Genomic DNA, 18746 nt, shown 5'->3' with positions numbered 1-18746 from the left:
GAATTGCCCTCCAATTCTTTTCAATTGGAGTGTCCTGACTACAAGTGACGCGAGCAGCGCAACGTTTTGAGAACTTTTGTCGGACGCCCGGTGTCTTTTTCTTTCTGTCGCTCGCTTTGCGCTGCTATTTTAAATGAGAAATATGATGCAATAGAAGGGCATATTTAACGGATTCAGTGTAGACAGATAATATTGGATCCTGTTAGGACATGGTGTTACAGAAACACACTCACACACACACAACCGTTGTATAACAGATACAGGAGTGTGTGTGTGTGTGTGATCATTCTGTACCCACCCTGCACTGGTGCGTGTTGATGCTTTGTTCATGCTAACAGTATCATCATCAGTCTCCATGGTTACACAGCTGTGTAGTGCAGACTCTGGTCTCCTGTGACCTGCAGACCCCTCGGCCTCTTCACTCATTACGAGAAAACTACTGGCCTGATTTTCATTAAACCTGGTAGAAATGTGTAGTTTTGTGGACTGAGGATGAATCTTGTCCAAATAAAAGTTACAGTTTAGACTCTCAATAACTGTAATAACTGCAAGTCAAGTTTGTACAGTAACTGCAGTCATGTGTTCCGAGACTCTGATATGGCACAGTGTAATGAGCTCATGGGTGGTGTTCCTGTAGATTATGACCTGGCAGCTCTGGAGTAGGAATGCTTCTAGCGACTAATTACCCCATCAACTAGACGGACATTTAAATTAAGACCAGTCAACTAGTCCAAAGGTAAGAAAACACTCAGCCACAGTTTCGCTAAATGTATGAAGTTTGACTATATGATAGAGTTATAAAAACAATGAGGCCTAGAAGCAGTTTTATTGTTCCATGAGCCTTTTGAGCCTTCTGCCCGGACAGAGTGAGTGAGTCCTCCTTTTTGGACTTTTGTCCAGATTTTTGCCATGAGTGGGCCATCTATCTGAGTGGCCATTGCTGTCATGCGACCATGTATCAGAATCGTAGTGCCCCTAGCATTCCCATTCAAAAGGCCATTTCACCCGAAAACGACAACGTGGACAAGCTTAAAAGTGGTGCTTCGGAAGTAATAATGCTTTTAAACGAAAGTTTGACTGTGAGTTATGCTTTAAATGTGTTCACAGTTAAATGTTACAAACACCCCCTCTTACACACACATACATAACCATTATACAATATTATACAGATCTACATGTGGTTTGTGTGTGTGTGTGTGTGTGTGTGTGTGTGTGTGTGCATGTGTATGAGTGAACCACACATATGTCCAAACTCACTTTATTCCTGATGGAACTGGTCCACTGCTGAATTTGGGCATATCATCCATGGACCTATCACTCTTCATGGACACACCACTAGGCACTGGAGATGGAGGTCTGTGTGTCTGTGGTCTGCAATCACAAAGACACATAACACCTCAAAATGAACATCAATGATTAAATGCGTTCACAGTTAAGTTACAAGCACCCCCTCTTACACCATGTCCTAACTGGACGCGATGCGGGCGAACATTAGCGGAAATTAAAATCTGTTTAATTCCAGGGCAATTCCATGGAAAATGTACTTTTTGTCACATCCATAACGCCAGTGAAATGCCTTGGCATTTGTATGATGTGAATGATAACATTCATTTTTTGTGCAATTTTTCTCATGTACATTCTTCAGCCAAAATAACAAATGCTCAAATTTCATGTAATCATTCACATCAAATCATACCATTACATTTTATTGGTGTTATGGATGTTACAAAAAACGTAAATTTCCATGGAATTGCCCACCAATTGTTTTCATTGTTTTCAAATGGAGTGTCCTGACTACAAGTGACGCGAGCAGCGCAACGTTTTGAGAACTTTTGTCGGACGCCCGGTGTCTTTTTCTTTCTGTCGCTCGCTTTGCGCTGCTATTTTAAATGAGAAATATGATGCAATAGAAGGGCATATTTAACGGATTCAGCGTAGACAGATAATATTGACAGTCCTGCTAGGACATGGTGTTACAGAAACACACTCACACACACACAACCGTTGTATAACAGATACAGATGTACATGCTTGTTTGTGTGTGTGTGTGTGTGTGTGTGTGTGTGTTTATGCATTCTGTACCCACCCTGCACTGGTCACTGTTGATGCTTTGTTCATGCTAACAGTATTATCATAAGTCTCCATGGTTACACAGCTGTGTAGTGCAAACTCTGGTCTCCTGTGACCTGCAGCCCCCTCGGCCTCTTCACTCATTACGAGAAAACTACTGGCCTGATTTTCATTAAACCTGGTAGAAATGTGTAGCTATGTGGACTGAGGATGAATCTTGTCCAAATAAAAGTTACAGTTTAGACTCTCAATAACTGTAATAACTGCAAGTCAAGTTTGTACAGTAACTGCAGTCATGTGTTCCGAGACTCTGATATGGCACAGTGTAATGAGCTCATGGGTGTTGTTCCTGTAGATTATGACCTGGCAGCTCCTAGCGACTAATTACCCCATCAACTAGACGGACATTTAAATTAAGACCAGTCAACTAGTCCAAAGGTAAGAAAACACTCAGCCACAGTTTCGCTAAATGTATGAAGTTTGACTATATGATAGAGTTATAAAAACAATGAGGCCTAGAATCAGTTTTATTGTTCCATGAGCCTTTTGAGCCTTCTGTCCGGACAGAGTGAGTGAGTCCTCCTTTTTGGACTTTTGTCCAGATTTTTGCCATGAGTGGGCCATCTGTCTGAGTGGCCATTGCTGTCATGCGATCATGTATCAGAATCGTAGTGCCCCTAGCATTCCCATTCAAAAGGCCATTTCACCCGAAAACGACAACGTGGACAAGCTTAAAAGTGGTGCTTTGGACGTAATAATGCTTTTAAACGAAAGTTTGACGGTGAGTTATGCTTTAAATGTGTTCACAGTTAAATGTTACAAACACAACCATTATACAATATTACACAGATCTACATGTGGTTTGTGTGTGTGTGTGTGTGTGTGTGTGTGTGTGTGTGCATGTGTGTGAGTGAACCACACATATGTCCAAACTCACTTTATTCCTGATGGAACTGGTCCACTGCTGAATTTGGGCATATCATCCATGGACCTATCACTCTTCATGGACACACCACTAGGCACTGGAGATGGAGGTCTGTGTGTCTGTGGTCTACAATCACAAAGACACATAACACCTCAAAATAAACATCAATGATTAAATGTGTTCACAGTTAATGTAGGGTGACCAGACGTCCCCAGTTTCCGGGGACAGTCCCCGATTTCGGTGACCTGTCCCCTGGTGGAGCTGTCCAAGGAAAAGTCCCCGGTTTTCACTGTGACTAACAGACCCGAAATTGGAATAAAAGAAAGAAAGAAAACACTGGCCAAACGTATAGTTGCGCACCCTTCACGCACAGGCTCAAGCCAGTCAAAGCAAGCGCTCAGCTCAGACCGCAGAGATGTTCTAGAATGCCCATATTTCTGGTAGGCTATCTTGATTGGTGGAATAGCAGCGCGGTAGAATCTTTGAAATGAAACCACTTGTGTGGGGGACTTATTAAACTATTCATCACGAACGTGCCAGCTGCTCAAGTCTAAATGAGAAGTGATGCGAGCAGCACAACGTTTTGAGAACTTTTGTCGGACGCCCGGTGTCTTTTTCTTTCTGTCGCTCGCTTTGCGCTGCTATTTTAAATGAGAAATATGATGCAATAGAAGGGCATATTTAACGGATTCAGTGTAGACAGATAATATTGACAGTCCTGTTAGGACATGGTGTTACAGAAACACACTCACACACACACAACCGTTGTATAACAGATACAGATGTACACGCTTGTGTGTGTGTGTTCTGTGTGTGTGTGTGTGTGTGTGTGTGTGTGTTTATGCATTCTGTACCCACCCTGCACTGGTCCGTGGTGATGCTTTGTTCATGCTAACAGTATCATTGTCAGTCTCCATGGTTACACAGCTGTGTAGTGCAGACTCTGGTCTCCTGTGACCTGCAGACCCCTCGGCCTCTTCACTCATCTCAGAGTGTGTGTCACTAGGTGGAAACAGTCACAACACAAATATGAATTCACATAAATAAGACGAATATACCAACGATGGTTCAAACGAGACTAGACATTTTTTAGACTCTCCTCCACACTGAAATCAAGGGGCCCACACAGGCGGAAAACGAGGCGAGGGGAATGCTTGTGTCAACTCTGACTCCACGTTTTCAAAACGATTAACATGCAGGTCTAAACAAAAGCACTCTTGCCAAAATTACACATTTTGCTTGCAAAAGGCTCTTACTCTCTCAAAACATTTAAAACATGCAGCAAAAGCACATTTTGCCTTCAAACAACACATCTTGTAGTCAAATCACTATGTGATTTTAACCAATCATTACACACTGGACAACAAAATAGACCTACAGTAAACACCTGGATTTGTCAGCTTTTGTACTGTTTTCTTCACCAACTATAGGCAATACAGTACTTTCTCTAAATGTGCCTTAGATCCACACTTGCAAATAGCAACACCGAACAGACATTGTGTCTCTTATGGATAATGAATGATCGCTGATTGAGGAGATTCACACAGGTGTATCAGAGATTTAAACTTACGCAAGGAATCTACCACCTGTGAATGGATGCTTTCTGTTTGTTTAGCACAGGGAAATCAAAAGAGTTTGGGGTCTTTGAATAAATAATCTGTGTTATCGGTTTTGCAAAAAGGTATGAGAACTGTGTGAACCCAATGGAAATGTGTGAGCACATTTGCAAGAGATAACTTCTTCTGTGCAAAGAAGGTGTTAATGAATACCAAACAGTTTCTTTAAGCAGGTCAAAGCAATTGAGAAAAACTGAAACATATCGGTTTTGTGCCAACAAACCATGTAAATTCTTTCCAGACTAGGGTTGACTTATTTAGATGTTTATAGGAGCCAACACCTGAAGACGTGGTATCACTTAAACCCTCAAACTACATCACTGGGAACGTCACAAAAATCTGAGACCCCTGATGTAAAGAAGTTCAGGGGGTACTGTGGCGGGGACCCAGGTTCGAATCAGACCAGCGGCCATTTCCCGATTCCCACCCCATCTCTCTCTTCACTGTCCTGTCCAAATAAAGGCAAAAAATGCCCACAAAATAAAGAAGTTCAGACCGAATCCACATTTTGTCCAGTTAACAATATATTTTTTTTTTCAATTGCTAAAACACAATTTTGAAAACTAGGCTCGTTTTATCAAAATACTTAACACAATTTACAAAACCGCACACCCAAACGGCGAAACATCTTTTATACCAGGGGCGTATCAAGCTTTTTAAAAGTGGGAGGGTTCTGGGATAGGGAAGTGAAATAATCCCAGCCAAATTATAAATAACTCCCTACATTTTCTTTACGTATATTATCCAAACTAGATGTACCGCAGAGCGGTACAACATATGACCGCCGCCCAGTCCAGCACATTTTTTCCACAAAAATAAATCACGCTGAAAGGCCTATACAGTATGATTCTAACTGTCTCACTAAATTGCATTATCCACACTCAATTCTCACTGGTATCTGCTAGACAACAAGTACCAAAACATGATTAGTTTAAAGATTTAAAGATTTCACATGTAAAATTCATTTAATACAACCCCACCCCCATCTTGCCTGTTCATAATTCTGAGAAATTCTTGAATTGTGTGCATGTGTGCGTGCACACGTTCTCACTGGTATCTGCTAGACAACAAGTACCAAAACATGATTAGTTCATAGATTTCACATGTAAAATTCATTTTATACAACCCCACCCCCATCTTGCCTGTTCATAATTCTGAGAAATTCTTGAATTGTGTGCATGTGTGCGTGCACACGTTTATGTTTATGTGTGTGTGTGTGTGTGTCTGTGTGTGTGCGTGCTTGTGTGTTTGTCTGCGTATGTGTGTTTGTGCGCATGCACGCGTACATATGTCTACTGTGTGAGTATGTGTCATACGTATGATTACTGTGAATGTATGTGTGTACGTGTTGTGATGTCACGAGAGGCTGCGTTCTGGAGGGCCGCTACGTTCCCCTGAGATGGCTGCAGTCACGGACAGCTTTGGCTCCATCTGCTGGTGGAGTTGGAAACTCCACCCCTCAAACACACGATATCCCAATACACCTGAGACCGATCAGGGCCTGATTAGCTGAAGGGCTTTTTAATGCCCAGAGACACAGTTGGTGTCAGAGTGGGGTTTGGGAGACAAGCTCAAGTTGTGCTCTCAGAGGAGCTACAGACTGTCGAAGTGACAGTTTCCACGTGAAGTACTGGAAGACTGGAATACTTACCTAGACTGGAATACTTACCTGAAGACTGGAATACTTACCGCCGGATTGGCCACGGGCTGCGGCGCTGACTAAAGTAAGGCTGAAAACCGCTTTCCAAAGAAGATGTTTACCTGAGGGAATGGGACTATGATTTCACGTTTGAAGAGACATTGTTTAAGTTGTGACTGTTGAAAGATCAACCGTATCCTTAGTTACCCTTTTTGAACTTGGCATACCTTTTTGTTAATTCCCAAGAACTTTATTAAAAACCTTCGTTGTATTATAACCTTGTGTCCTTGCACTGCTGAACTGTCCCGCTGAGAGCCGTGTAGCCTCTCGTGATATCACAGTGTGTATCTGTTTATGCACATGTGTGCACATGGAATGGGTTAACATGACCCCTGGAGGCAAACATACAGAAAAAATTGGTCATCCTAGGCCCTACGGTTCTCAAGATATTCACAGAAAACTGTGTCTGCCCTACCCTCCTTTCGGGGGGGTCCAGTCCAGCGGGGGGGCTACAGATCAAAACGAAACTCGATGGTTCCATGCTATCCATGTGGGGTTACATGCCCACCAAGTTTCGTGTACCCCGGTCTTTCAGTGTCCCGGGAATCCTTGTTGGTGTACGGTCACTAAATGTACACATAAATTATTTTATTGTAAGGCCCCCCATGAACGAAAGTTCACAAAACTTGGCATGCATTCGGAGGGTGTCATAATGATCCTACACTTTCAATTTCGTGCAGTTTTGACAATATCAGCCAGAGATATTGTGATTGAAAACACCTAATTTTTTGCTTTTTAATTTTTAACTAGGTGGCGCTATACATGAAATAAGTGGTAATGGAATGGGTTGACATGGCCCCTTGAGATCAACATACAAAAAAAGAATGGTCCTCCTAAACCCTACGGTTCTCGAGATATTCACAGAAAACTGTGTCTGCCCTACCCTCCTTTTGGGGGGTCCAGTCCAGCAGGGGGGCCACAGAACAAAACAAAAAACGATGGTTCCATGCTATCCATGTGGGGTTACATGCCCACCAAGTTTCGTGTACCCAGTCTTTCAGTGTCCCGGGAATCCTTGACGGAAATTTGGACATGCGGAAAAAAAAAAAAAAAAAAAATCTGACTAAACCTATATGACCACCGCTTTGCTGCGCGGCGGTCATAATAAAAACTTAATAGTCCACTGTTAAAGCAAAAAATCAGAAGAATTAGTATTTATACTCCTTGGCATCATGGACAGATTATGAGCCACTGGGCACAGACATGAAAAGGGCCCCCCCTGCCCACCTCATAAAGTTAGACTATTTACATTCATTTAGCAGACACTTTTCATCCAAAATGACTTACATCAGGGGTGTCCAAAGTGCGGCCCGCCACGCACTTTAATCCGGCCCGCCGAGCATTTATTAGTTTATCATAGATCCGGCCCGCCACGCACTTTTAATCAGGCCTGCCGTGCATTTAATTAATTAGGTTATCATAGGCCGCTCGCTATTCCAGCATAGACAACGTTGTGATTAACTTTAACTGCAAACGGCTTTACGCTCTTCTTAGAGAGCGTTTACCATGTCAATGTCAAAACAGCTTGTTACATCGAGATACATCTCCATTGCAGCAGATCTAACTACGTTATGCTACTCCATTTAATTGGGAACGCATTTGAGCGTGCACAAGAGGGAGATACTGCGACAGGTTCCAGCTGGCTTGTTATTGTTGATAATTGATATCTCCTTTTTATAAGAAACTTTTAAAAGGAAATTGCGATGGCAACAGTAGTTTCCACTACTGACCATTTATAAACTGTGAGCCATAGGCACAGCACTAGCCATAGGCTAGTGGAGCTGGCTTAAAGTGACAGTGCACCATTTATAAATGAATTATCAAATGAACAGTATTTCTTAAGAAATTAATTTTCTTTATTCACAGTAAATTATGCTTTTACTGATAAATGTTTCAAAACATGAAAATCACAAGTACATGAATTTCACATCAAACAAGTGTCACAAAAACTATCGGTACACTTTACTTGACGGGTGAGTTCATAACACATTCATAGCAGCTGTCATAAACTGCACATAAAGCATTCATGACTGTTTCATGAGACATGACTCAACAATACCAAACCTTTCATGAATGTGGAAGACAGAACGACGAAAACTTGTCAAAATAAAAGTCCATCAATCGCAAAGCAGCATTGCCGTTTTTGTAAATATTTCATGAATATCTTATGAAGTCTACATTGAATGTCACTTTACTATACAAGTTGTGAAGTATTTGTAATCACTGAGTTTAACACTGGGAGGCAAACTAGCCTACATTCGACTTGTATTTGTGTAAGGGACCGTTCGTTATTTATAAACGGGGTCACCGGAGGGATTTTGAGTGCTTCAATCAAAAGTTGCATGACCCTCCCCTGCCTGCAAGAAATTTTCAACGACCCTCCAGCAGTCTTTTCAAAAAAGACATGACCCTCCACAGCCAAATGTCGATACCTTCCGCCCACGCTATAGAGAGCTATGAGAACACATCAACTAAAGTAATCGTTCTAAACTCACCCTCTGCTTTCTGATCTTACACATCACACTTCACCAAGATGGTGGCCATTTCAGTAGATTTACTCACTAACATTGTTGTGGAAACACAATAAGCATGGAAACTAAATGCACACTTCCTGCAACTGCATTAGCCTACTTGAAATAATTTACTCCTCTAGTAAGTATTCACATGAAATAAAACATTGAGACCATTCAACAAAGCACACTGGGTAATAACAAATTCAACACATGAACTTGTTGCTATGGACTCGTCTCTAGGCTTCCTCAGTCATTGTAAAGCTGCCGAAGCTGAACATTATCCAAAACTCAATTTCTCAGACGAGCGTCAATTTGGGAGCTTGCTACACTCCTTCCTTCTCAAATGACTTGAAAAGGCCGTTTGCACAATTTCACAAATAATCACAGGGACCGAAAAATACCTAACATGCCAACTTTTTCTGGGTTTAGGCATACAGTATCATTTTAACTTTTCCCCGCTGTCTTGCCGTTTTAATATTTTCCCGTAGAATATCCCATATTACTGTAATACTCTCATAACATTAGGCCTAGTCCTGCATTCTGGCCTGTCTCTGTGTTGTCTTGTTGTTACCCCTTGCCCTTCCAGAGAAACGGATGTATTCAAATCATCGTTTTGCTTGCTTAAATGCGAACTCAGAGTGATGTTAACCTACAGTAAGCCTATTTAAGTTAACGACGTCGTTGTCGTGAGCACGATTCATTGGCGCTTGCAGTGTTCGGCCGTAGTGCGCACCTGCCAGACTAAGAGCCAAAGAAATCCCCCTGTATATTCACTCCAAGTTGGCCTACCATAACTTACCAACTCTAGCCTACACTATAGACCATAAACTGGCTATTTATATGACCAATGTATTTGTATTATGTATTCTGTATTCTGCTTTATGAAGCAGAATTACGCACTGCTACTTGGAACGTAACACATTTTTGTTGACAGGAGAATGACAGCGATTAACAAATTGCACTTGTTGCTGGTTACCAATAAATAGGGCCTAGGCTACTATATTTTTTCAAACAACAAAAACAGAAAGGATGGAGACAGCAAAGCTAGAGATGGGCAGGAACAAGTTCAATTGGTAGAAAATGCTTGTCAAAACGTTAGGAGCTGGATGTGTGGATGAATGAAGCACAAGTATGCTTTATAAGCATGCACACTGTTTAAAGTTAGGCTAGGCTACACGGTAAACTACAAGTAAACCAAAGTTAGCTTTTTTAGGGCTGGATAAAGTTGACCAAATGGATATAGGCTGTTAGGCGTGAATAAAGTAGGCTACTTTGTTGCTCCAACCCTTCCAACGTTAATGGGGACGGATGTTGACATTTTCCGTATTTTGCGTGAGAAACAATTCAATATTCATTGTTCAATGTTGACAGAGCTATGGAACGAAAGAGAACGTTATATGGCGACAGAAATCAACAATCAGCCACTTTGATTTTTTGCTGTTTTCATTAATACAAAAGATGGGTGACCCCCCCTCCTAGACAAAAAAAAGTTAGGTGACCCTCCCCTCAACAAAGAATACAAAGACATGACCCTCCCCTATTTTCCTCCGGTGACCCCGTTTATAAATAACGAACGGTCCCTAACCTGGAATGGTTGGACATTCCCAGTAGCAAAAGATGAAAAATTATCTGCAAAGGTTACATCATAAAACAAATACATTTTTATGAAACAAAAATTATTTGCTTGACCATGTTCTGTCTTTTTGGCACTGGACTAGCCCATTGACTCAGATGTGACATGGTCAGGTAAGAGGTTTGGAACAAAAACGGCAATGCTGCTTTGCGATTGATGGACTTTTATTTTGACGAGTTGTCGTCGTTCTGTCTTCCACATTCATGAAAGGTTTGGTATGAATGTTGAGTCATGTCTCATGAAACAGTCATGAATGCTTTATGTGAAGTTTATGACAGCTGCTATGAATGTGTTAAGAACTCACCCGTCAAGTAAAGTGTTACCAAACTATCTATAAAAAAACATGAATGGATGGATGAATGTATGTAGAATTCAGTCTCACTCACATCTCATTTTTTCTGTCCTTGACATGACTGAACATATCTTTATGTTATCTCATTTTAACTTCTGAACAAGCTGTATCACAACACTCACAAAAGTGCATACATTTGACCTAGCACACTTGGTTAGAACAAAAAATAAACATGCACAGTATGGCAAAGACTCTAATTTTTAATTTCATTTAACTCCAAATCCAGCCATAAATTCAAAAACACGCAACGACCCATTTCTGTTGACCACTAGGCTAGCTATGTGTCAATAGACCTCAGCAGTGACGAAAAGGTGCCAGACTAGGCTAAGCAAGCGTTGATTGGATATCATTCCATTAGGCTAATACAGTACGTGACCAGTTAGTAAAATTATAGTTTTATAGCCTACCTTCCTATTTCTCATTTCACAATGCCTTTGAGCATACTGTAAGATTCTACCATACATTTTTTCCATACTTTAATAAGACTTTCACACAAAATTCAAGACTTTTCAAGGTCTGGAAAACAGTGCTTCAAAATTCCATACTTATTAAGACTTTCAAGACTTGCGCAAGCACCCTGTATATATATAATTTTTTTTGTTGTGTGGCCCGCCGGCCAATTTTCAAAACCCAATGTGGCCCTTGAGTCAAAAAGTTTGGACACCCCTGACTTACATAGAGTATGTCAATTCTATTAGGTAGATACGGTTCCAACTCTTACGGGAGCATTTATTTACATAATATTGTAACGTCGGTGTCTTGGACTACAGCTGGGCTCCCACAATGCACTGCTACTAGGGTTCCGGGAGAACTTTATTTACTGTTTGTGGATGTCTTTTGTCAATTTCATGCAAGTGGAACTCTGCCATGCAAACTGTTTAAAGGAACCATATGTAAGATTGTGGCCAAAATTGTACAGTAAACTTTCAAATTACTGTAGAGTGGTGTATCCCCTCCCCCTCCCCCTGACTCGAGGTTGCCAACCCAGATGCCGAAACACTACTGACTTCGTGATTAGTAGATAGGTGGAGGGTGGCGCAACAGGCCAAAACACAGAATGACATGACAAAACACAACATCAACATCAGTTGAGGGCTGCAACTTCACTTTTTAAATGACAATATCCTGGCCGGACTACTGTTGTCAGTGATATAAGTATTTGAAATGAATGATTTCTTAATGTCTAGTGACATATTAGGGCCATTTTATGATTAATTGAAATACATTTCTTACATACGGTTCCTTTAAACCTAGCCTACAACTTCTGTAATTGCTGCGTGTGTGCGCTGTTATTTTCTCTTCTGCTCAAACAAAAGGTGTGTGTGCGTATAGTTTTGCGTTACGTTGATGTTGATAATTTACTTTAGAGAGCCGTCATGCAGTTAATGGGATACTGTGCAGAATACACACACACACACACACACAGGGGCAGTTCTCTTACGTTGTTGAGCAGCCTGGTGGTACGCACAGTACGTACGGCCGTACACCTGCAGGTGCGCCTGGTGGGAGTTCACATCCTAATCTTTATCAATTTAAGACTAGGCCTAGCCTAAGCCTACGAGACACAACAATAGGTTTTGACCCTAAATATTTATGTATATAATTACTCTACATCAAGAGACCATTAGAAACATGTCATCAGCTAAAAATAATAAAGTGGCTCAGGTTTATTAAGTATTTCCACGTGTCACATTAGTTCAACGGCACATAGTCAGAAGCAAGAGGTTAATCTCACTTAATGAGGGAATCAAACCCATAACATCTTAATGAAGTCACCTGATTTAACCACTGTACCATTGATCAGTGTGCTATATTCCAGTGTCTGTGAATACCAGCCTATCAAAACACAAGCCAACACTCAAGTTAACATTGTAGCAAGAATGAGCCCAGCAGGGGAGCCAGTCTTTTAATGAACATTAACCCCTTAAGACAACAGCACTAATTGTCACGAGAAAAACAACCACTTTGTGATTTTTGGTTAGGCTCTTCTTGTCCTATCCTTTGACATTGACAAGTATGACTGCTCAGGGTCAGTAGTTCTAACCACCAAACTTTCCGCCCTTGGATTGAGAGTTTGAACTACCCTTCCTAGAAACACCAAATCTGAGAACCATGGTTCTAACTACAAAGGTGAAAAGAAGCTCTACAAATAAATATGATTATTATTTATTATCATTGTTATTATTAAATATTTGTGGCAGTTGTCACTTATTCCTACTGCATGCTGACCTAATCATACTTCATGACTTTAAATATTGCCTATATTTAATGTTGTAGCCTATTCAATGATTCATGTGATTACAGGGCTTGGGATAGAGACAATAATTCAGGTTCATCAATGATGCAATGTCCACTCACTGTGGATCAGTATGAGTTGGATCACTACTAAGGTCTAGAGGAATAAGCATGGAGCTGTTATTCTCCAATGAGACACAGCTAATCATTTCAATTGCATCACATGTTGCTAGGTAAATCATCAGCTACAAGGTTCTTAACAATTTTCTTTGCGCAAAGGTCTTTCTTCATATAGGCTACATCTCATTTGTCACATAGGCTACAACTCTCAGGTCCACAGGAAAACCACAGGCATTTGCACGAGCACATAGTCACGTAGGCTACATCTTTTAGGTCCACTGGAAAACTACAGACGTAGCACAAGCACATAGTTTTCCTCTGAGTTGAAGAACAAAGACAGGATTTTCCAGACGCTCTCACAAACTCTAGCCTACCATATGCCCAAAAACAACATCTATACCATAAATATGACGATTATACAATATAGTTGAAATTATCGCAATACAGAACCCTCCACATGTATTGGCACCCCTGGTACAAAAAGAGCATCAGAAATCCCCTTTTGGCAACTCATCTTATAGTATCATAATGGAAACAACAAGGGGAAAACCTACATTGAAGGGAATCACATTTATTCTGAAGGGGAAAAAAAAGTCCCACAGTTATCGGCACCCTAGAAAATGTCACAGTTTTAAACTCAAAACTGCAAACATATCGTGGTGAGCTGTAGTGTTCTGCAGCGGGTTAGAATGGTGGCTTGAGCAAATGAATGACATTTTTTAGACTTTAGGCCTATATGATTGCCACTGACTACAATGTTCCATTTTTGAATGTGCTCAGCACTGGCTCTCCACAAGGCTATATGGGCCATTCTACCGAATTCGTGCAAATTCAGAGGTTGAAACATTTTGAAAAAAGTGTCTTTTTTCCCCAAAACTTTTCATTCACATGCATTGTATAACATCTAAGGTACACATTTCTAATAATTGGACATTTTAATTTCATATTGTCTTTTTGTACAGTTTTGAAATGTTTTCCTTCTCCCAAAATGTGTCACTACCGAAACACAATAAAAATTAACAAAATAAGAAGTTTTATGATAACCTATCAGGAATTTCTTTACATATACCTTCTAAATATATTTTTTAGAATTTTCTGAAAGCATTTCCATGATTCAACTGATAACAATAATATTTTTTAACACAAAATAAAGGTCATTTATGAGATTAATTGCATTTTAAAAACAATATTTCTTTGTAAAACGCATAAAGTTGATCATACCTTTTTCAAATTTAAGGATGTATTACTATAAATATATATTTAACCAAACACCACCCTGTTATCTTGTCAGATGATTAGATATAATCTTTTTTTAACAAAACATCCCAGGTTTCGGTTGTGACAGCACATGTTCGGTAGTGACGGTAGTGTTTCGGTAGTGACTACTACATCAGACTGCCAGTATTTTGTGTTGATAAAAATGACAAATAAGTCACAAATGTTGCACATAATGCAGCTAGCACATTTAACAGACATATATATATATATATATTTTAAAGAAATCTGTTTAATATTTCACTGAACAGCTGATGGATAGTTTGGGTGTTATGGGATGCAAGATAGAACATGTATGCTTGGTTTTATAATCCTTCAAGAAAGATTTATTAAGTGTTCAAAAATGGTCACATTTAAAAGTATTAGTATCTAACATGTTGACAATTTCTCAAAGAACACATAACCTCCAGATCTCATTTAAGTGTTCAATTTGTTACCTTTAGGGCCCTATATTGATAACCTAAGACGCATGATCTGAAGCATATGGTTCTGATGTATGTACGGAGTGTCTAGTTCACTTTTCCTAGTTTGACAGCGGAATAAGTGATCAGACGCCAGGTGCATTGTTCAAAAGGATTGTTATAATGTCCCTAGCTCCTTAATTGAAAGGCTACTTCAAAGTAAAAACTACCTAGGGTTTATCTGTGGGATGCCCATGGACACTACCGCCGAAGTGTAAGGCTATTTTGTTTTGGTTGTTTTTACGCTGGAATATCCCTTTAAGCATGAATGTTTGTTAGGTATAATGCATAACCCATAACTGCCAACACTCCCGTTTTCCCTAGTTTCTCCCGTATTTCAAGGTCATCTCCCGGCGCCCACCCGTTTTGTTATTTCTCCTGGGGAAACTCCCAGAATATTGCATGACCATCAAACTTAATTTTAAAATCACGGATGTATTCATTTTTTCTGTTAGTCTGACATTTCCCAGGTTGCCAAATTGGGTATGATATGCACCCTACACATAGCCAACACAATGACTTACTTTCAATTTCAATCCTGTTGTCATAAAACCTGGCAACCCAAAACCCGATTTTTTAAAAGCTAAATGTCGGCAGGTATATACGGAGCCCTAGAGGAGTCATTGCAAGGTATTTTTTGGTATATATCCAGAAAGCGTGGGCTCATTTTACAAAATTGTGCACTTATTTTACTAAATTGTGCTCTCAATTTAGTAAATCGTGCTCACGATTTAGTAAAACGTGCACACAATTTAGTAAACATGCACACTATTTAAACTAAAATTTAGTTTACTAAATAGTGCGCTCATTTTACTAAATTGTGCTCTCATTTTAATTGTTGTAAATTGAGCGCACAATTTCATAAAACGTGCGCACAATTTACTAAATCGTGCGTGCGCATGTTTTACTAAATCTAGAGCACAATTTAGTAAAACGAGCGCACTATTTAGTAAAACATGCGCACAATTTACTAAATCGTGTGCACGTTTTACTAAATCGTGCAGACAATTTACTAAATTGAGAGCACAATTTAGTAAAACGTGTGCACGATTTAGTAAAATAAGCGCACGTTCTCTCGATACACAAACATATCTTGCAATGACACCTCCTGGGCTCCGTATGCCATAACCAATCAGAAGAAAAACAATAAGAGTGCCATCTCCCATTCCCTAAAAGCAAGTAGGCCTACTGCATGTACCATGGCACAGTACCACCATCTGGATGAGCAAACACATTTCTTTTTTTACTATTTAAATCAACAATTACCCCTACTAGGTACTCACACAAATGTGAAAGTGTGCAAAACAAAATGTGAAAGTATGTATGGAACTATTGTTGGAATGCTTGAAACCAGGCGACACCGCTTTGCCTCGTGCCACTCGGTCAGACAGCCCAAGTAGTTAAGCAAATCTGCAGTTCAGTTTTTGTTAAGACAAGGTTCTTTCCCAAATTTCAACAATGAAAACAAAACAAGGTGGAGGGGTGGTCCACTGTGTAGGAATCCTGGACCATGACCCGGATCAGGGGTGAGGTTTAGGGGGCTTTAGGAGTGTAACAGTAGGTGTGCAGTATGTTGGTAAACCTCACTGCAGACGCCTATAGAGTAGTGTTGCAGCCTGGGCTTTCGCTTTGCTAATGCTAGCATGCTCCTGATCCGAGGTGCTGCTATTTGTGGGTTTCCAGACGAGTGACAGGTTGAGCTACGTGGTTCAACACAACACAGATTACACAGGCAAACCAGTGTCCCCAGGTGTATGGAGTATATATGTGTCTGTGTACTGTCTATGCTCATGCACTTCGCTTCCTAACACCCCGATAACATTCCAATTAATGTTAAAAAATGCTAAGGACATTCATCTAAGCACACCAGCACAGACTTTGAATTGCGTTGCCAGGGACTTGTTGCTTAGGTCAGTGGTTCTTAAACGTTTTGACTGGCGACCCCCAAAAAACATTGGCCAAGTCTCGAGACCCCCTTCTCTCCAGCCAATGAAATTTGGTTTCCTTTTTGGAAAATGTTGCAAGACTGGCATTGGAGGCAGAGGCAGAAATGGTACGCTATGTCAACATCAAAACCAAGTCTTTGACAATCTGATTTATTGTTTAGATAACTAGCACTCATCCAATGTATAACTGGCAGTCCTGTGGCAAGAAAAGGCTGCATAATGTTCTGTCACTGGTAAGCTTACGCACAGCATCTTTGAAGTTATCGTTGCAAGAGGCGCAGATAGAGATTTGAGTTTGCGTAAACAAAGCATCCACCTTCGGAGGAACATTATGGAAACACTGTGAATTGTAACCATATATCTAGGGCTACTGAATATCCCAGTTTTTAAACATGTTGGTCTGAACACCTTCTGCAAATCATTTCGCAACCCCACCCATATTTTTGTCAACCACCCTGGGGGTCCCGAACCCCAGTTCAAGAAACACTGGCTTAGGTCTTACCAGGCTGTTAGACTCCTCTGACAGTGCACCCTCAAAATAACTGAAATAATGCCCATTTAACTTTAGATCACTGTCCTTGGTCAGTGGTGTTATCATTTTTTGTGGTGTCAAAATAGCAATTTGTGATCATATGTCTGACCACCCCTGTTTTTTCATCGATTCACCCGTGGGTGTGCAAGGATCACACAGTATGGGTGTCTGGCGGAATAATGATAAAATGCGCTGACCTAAAACTAGGAAAACAATTGTGTCGCGCCTGGTTCCTCAATGCACTGAGTGTAAGATAGGGCCCTCAGTCTTCCTAACTAATGCTTCTGCAAAAATATGCAGTTGAACAATGATTTCTTTCACTTTCCTTTCTTAAATATTCTTGGTACTTCACTGAGTCATCCCTCAATATTTGTCTATATTTTATTTATATAAATGTGCAATTGGAAATATCACTGATTTACCAAAATATAGGACCTAACGGTCCATTTAGTAACTACCGAAACAATCTCGTCACAACCGAAACTTCAATACATGTTTCGGTTGTGACTGTTTCGGTAGTGACGAAAACATATATTTTTGAGCCTATCTCAAAGATGCTAGTCAGCACATGGTTAGATAGCACAGTTCTGAACATTTATACACAAATAAAACTACATTTTCAAAAAAAACAACCAAAACAACATGATTAATTGAAATAAATATGTGTTCGGTAGTGACGTTTTTAAATGTTCCAGCCTGATTTTGAGACTTTTGAATGCATTTACTCAAAAATTATTGGACTGATCTACTCACCATGTGGCCATGAGAGAGAGAGGGATTCACACACACTTCCTGGTCCAAATGTAGGGGTGTGGCTAAAATCATTACCATCCTATGGGCTAAACCTTACAGTGTTTCGGTTGTGACATAAAAATGCGGGACAACATTTTTTACATAATAATTTATGATTTTTGAAAAAATTATGCAATAAATATATTTTTTCGATTGCTTTTATCATAGGTATTTAAAAGATCTTTAGAAAAACATCAGTGGAAAAAATTACAAAAATGATTTCATATTTTTTTTCATAAGGTGAAATTTAGGCCTTAGGGTTTGGGACAGCCACCTCTCAATTGAAAGTACCCTAAACATGATGATTTTATATATATTAAGCTTGATGCTACCTCAAATATTGTTTTAGTTCTTAATAGATAATAAAAAGATCTTCATAAATATGTAAAATTTTTCTGTATAAATGCTTTTTAAATTACTTTTTAGGGTTTGGGACAGCAATTTGCACGAATTCGGTAGAATCGCCCGATACAGTCCAGTGCTCTCTGTATAAATAGGACTCCACAAGTCCAGTGCTCTCTGTATAAATAGGACTCCACAAGTCTAGTGCTCTCTGTATAAATAGGACTCCACAAGT

The 18746-nt window shown here is 40.1% G+C and overlaps 2 protein-coding genes across 2 annotated transcripts in view; both read right to left on the bottom strand.

The window, feature by feature from the left end:
* LOC143135698 (NLR family CARD domain-containing protein 3-like) overlaps nucleotides 1-18746 on the bottom strand; it is a 219438-nt gene that overhangs the window by 137231 nt on the left and 63461 nt on the right. The gene's annotated exons all lie outside the window — the stretch shown is intronic.
* LOC143135891 (NLR family CARD domain-containing protein 3-like) overlaps nucleotides 1-18746 on the bottom strand; it is an 83704-nt gene that overhangs the window by 24772 nt on the left and 40186 nt on the right. Inside the window, exons 2-4 of the mRNA XM_076296235.1 lie at nucleotides 3854-3997; nucleotides 3008-3121; nucleotides 1258-1371 (exon numbers count right to left, since the gene is read on the bottom strand). Coding sequence (XP_076152350.1) covers nucleotides 1258-1371; nucleotides 3008-3121; nucleotides 3854-3981 — 356 coding nt within the window. The 5' untranslated portion in view covers nucleotides 3982-3997. The remainder of the gene's footprint in view (nucleotides 1-1257; nucleotides 1372-3007; nucleotides 3122-3853; nucleotides 3998-18746) is intronic.

This window comes from Alosa pseudoharengus, unplaced genomic scaffold (assembly GCF_046254945.1).
Source record: "Alosa pseudoharengus isolate Yale_2024_CS ecotype anadromous, Long Island Sound unplaced genomic scaffold, YU_APseudo_1.1 YU_APseudo_1.1_scf_1, whole genome shotgun sequence".
Lineage (NCBI taxonomy): Eukaryota > Metazoa > Chordata > Actinopteri > Clupeiformes > Clupeidae > Alosa > Alosa pseudoharengus.
Note: the sequence above shows the minus strand (reverse complement) of the source record. Positions and strands in the feature narration are given on the sequence as shown.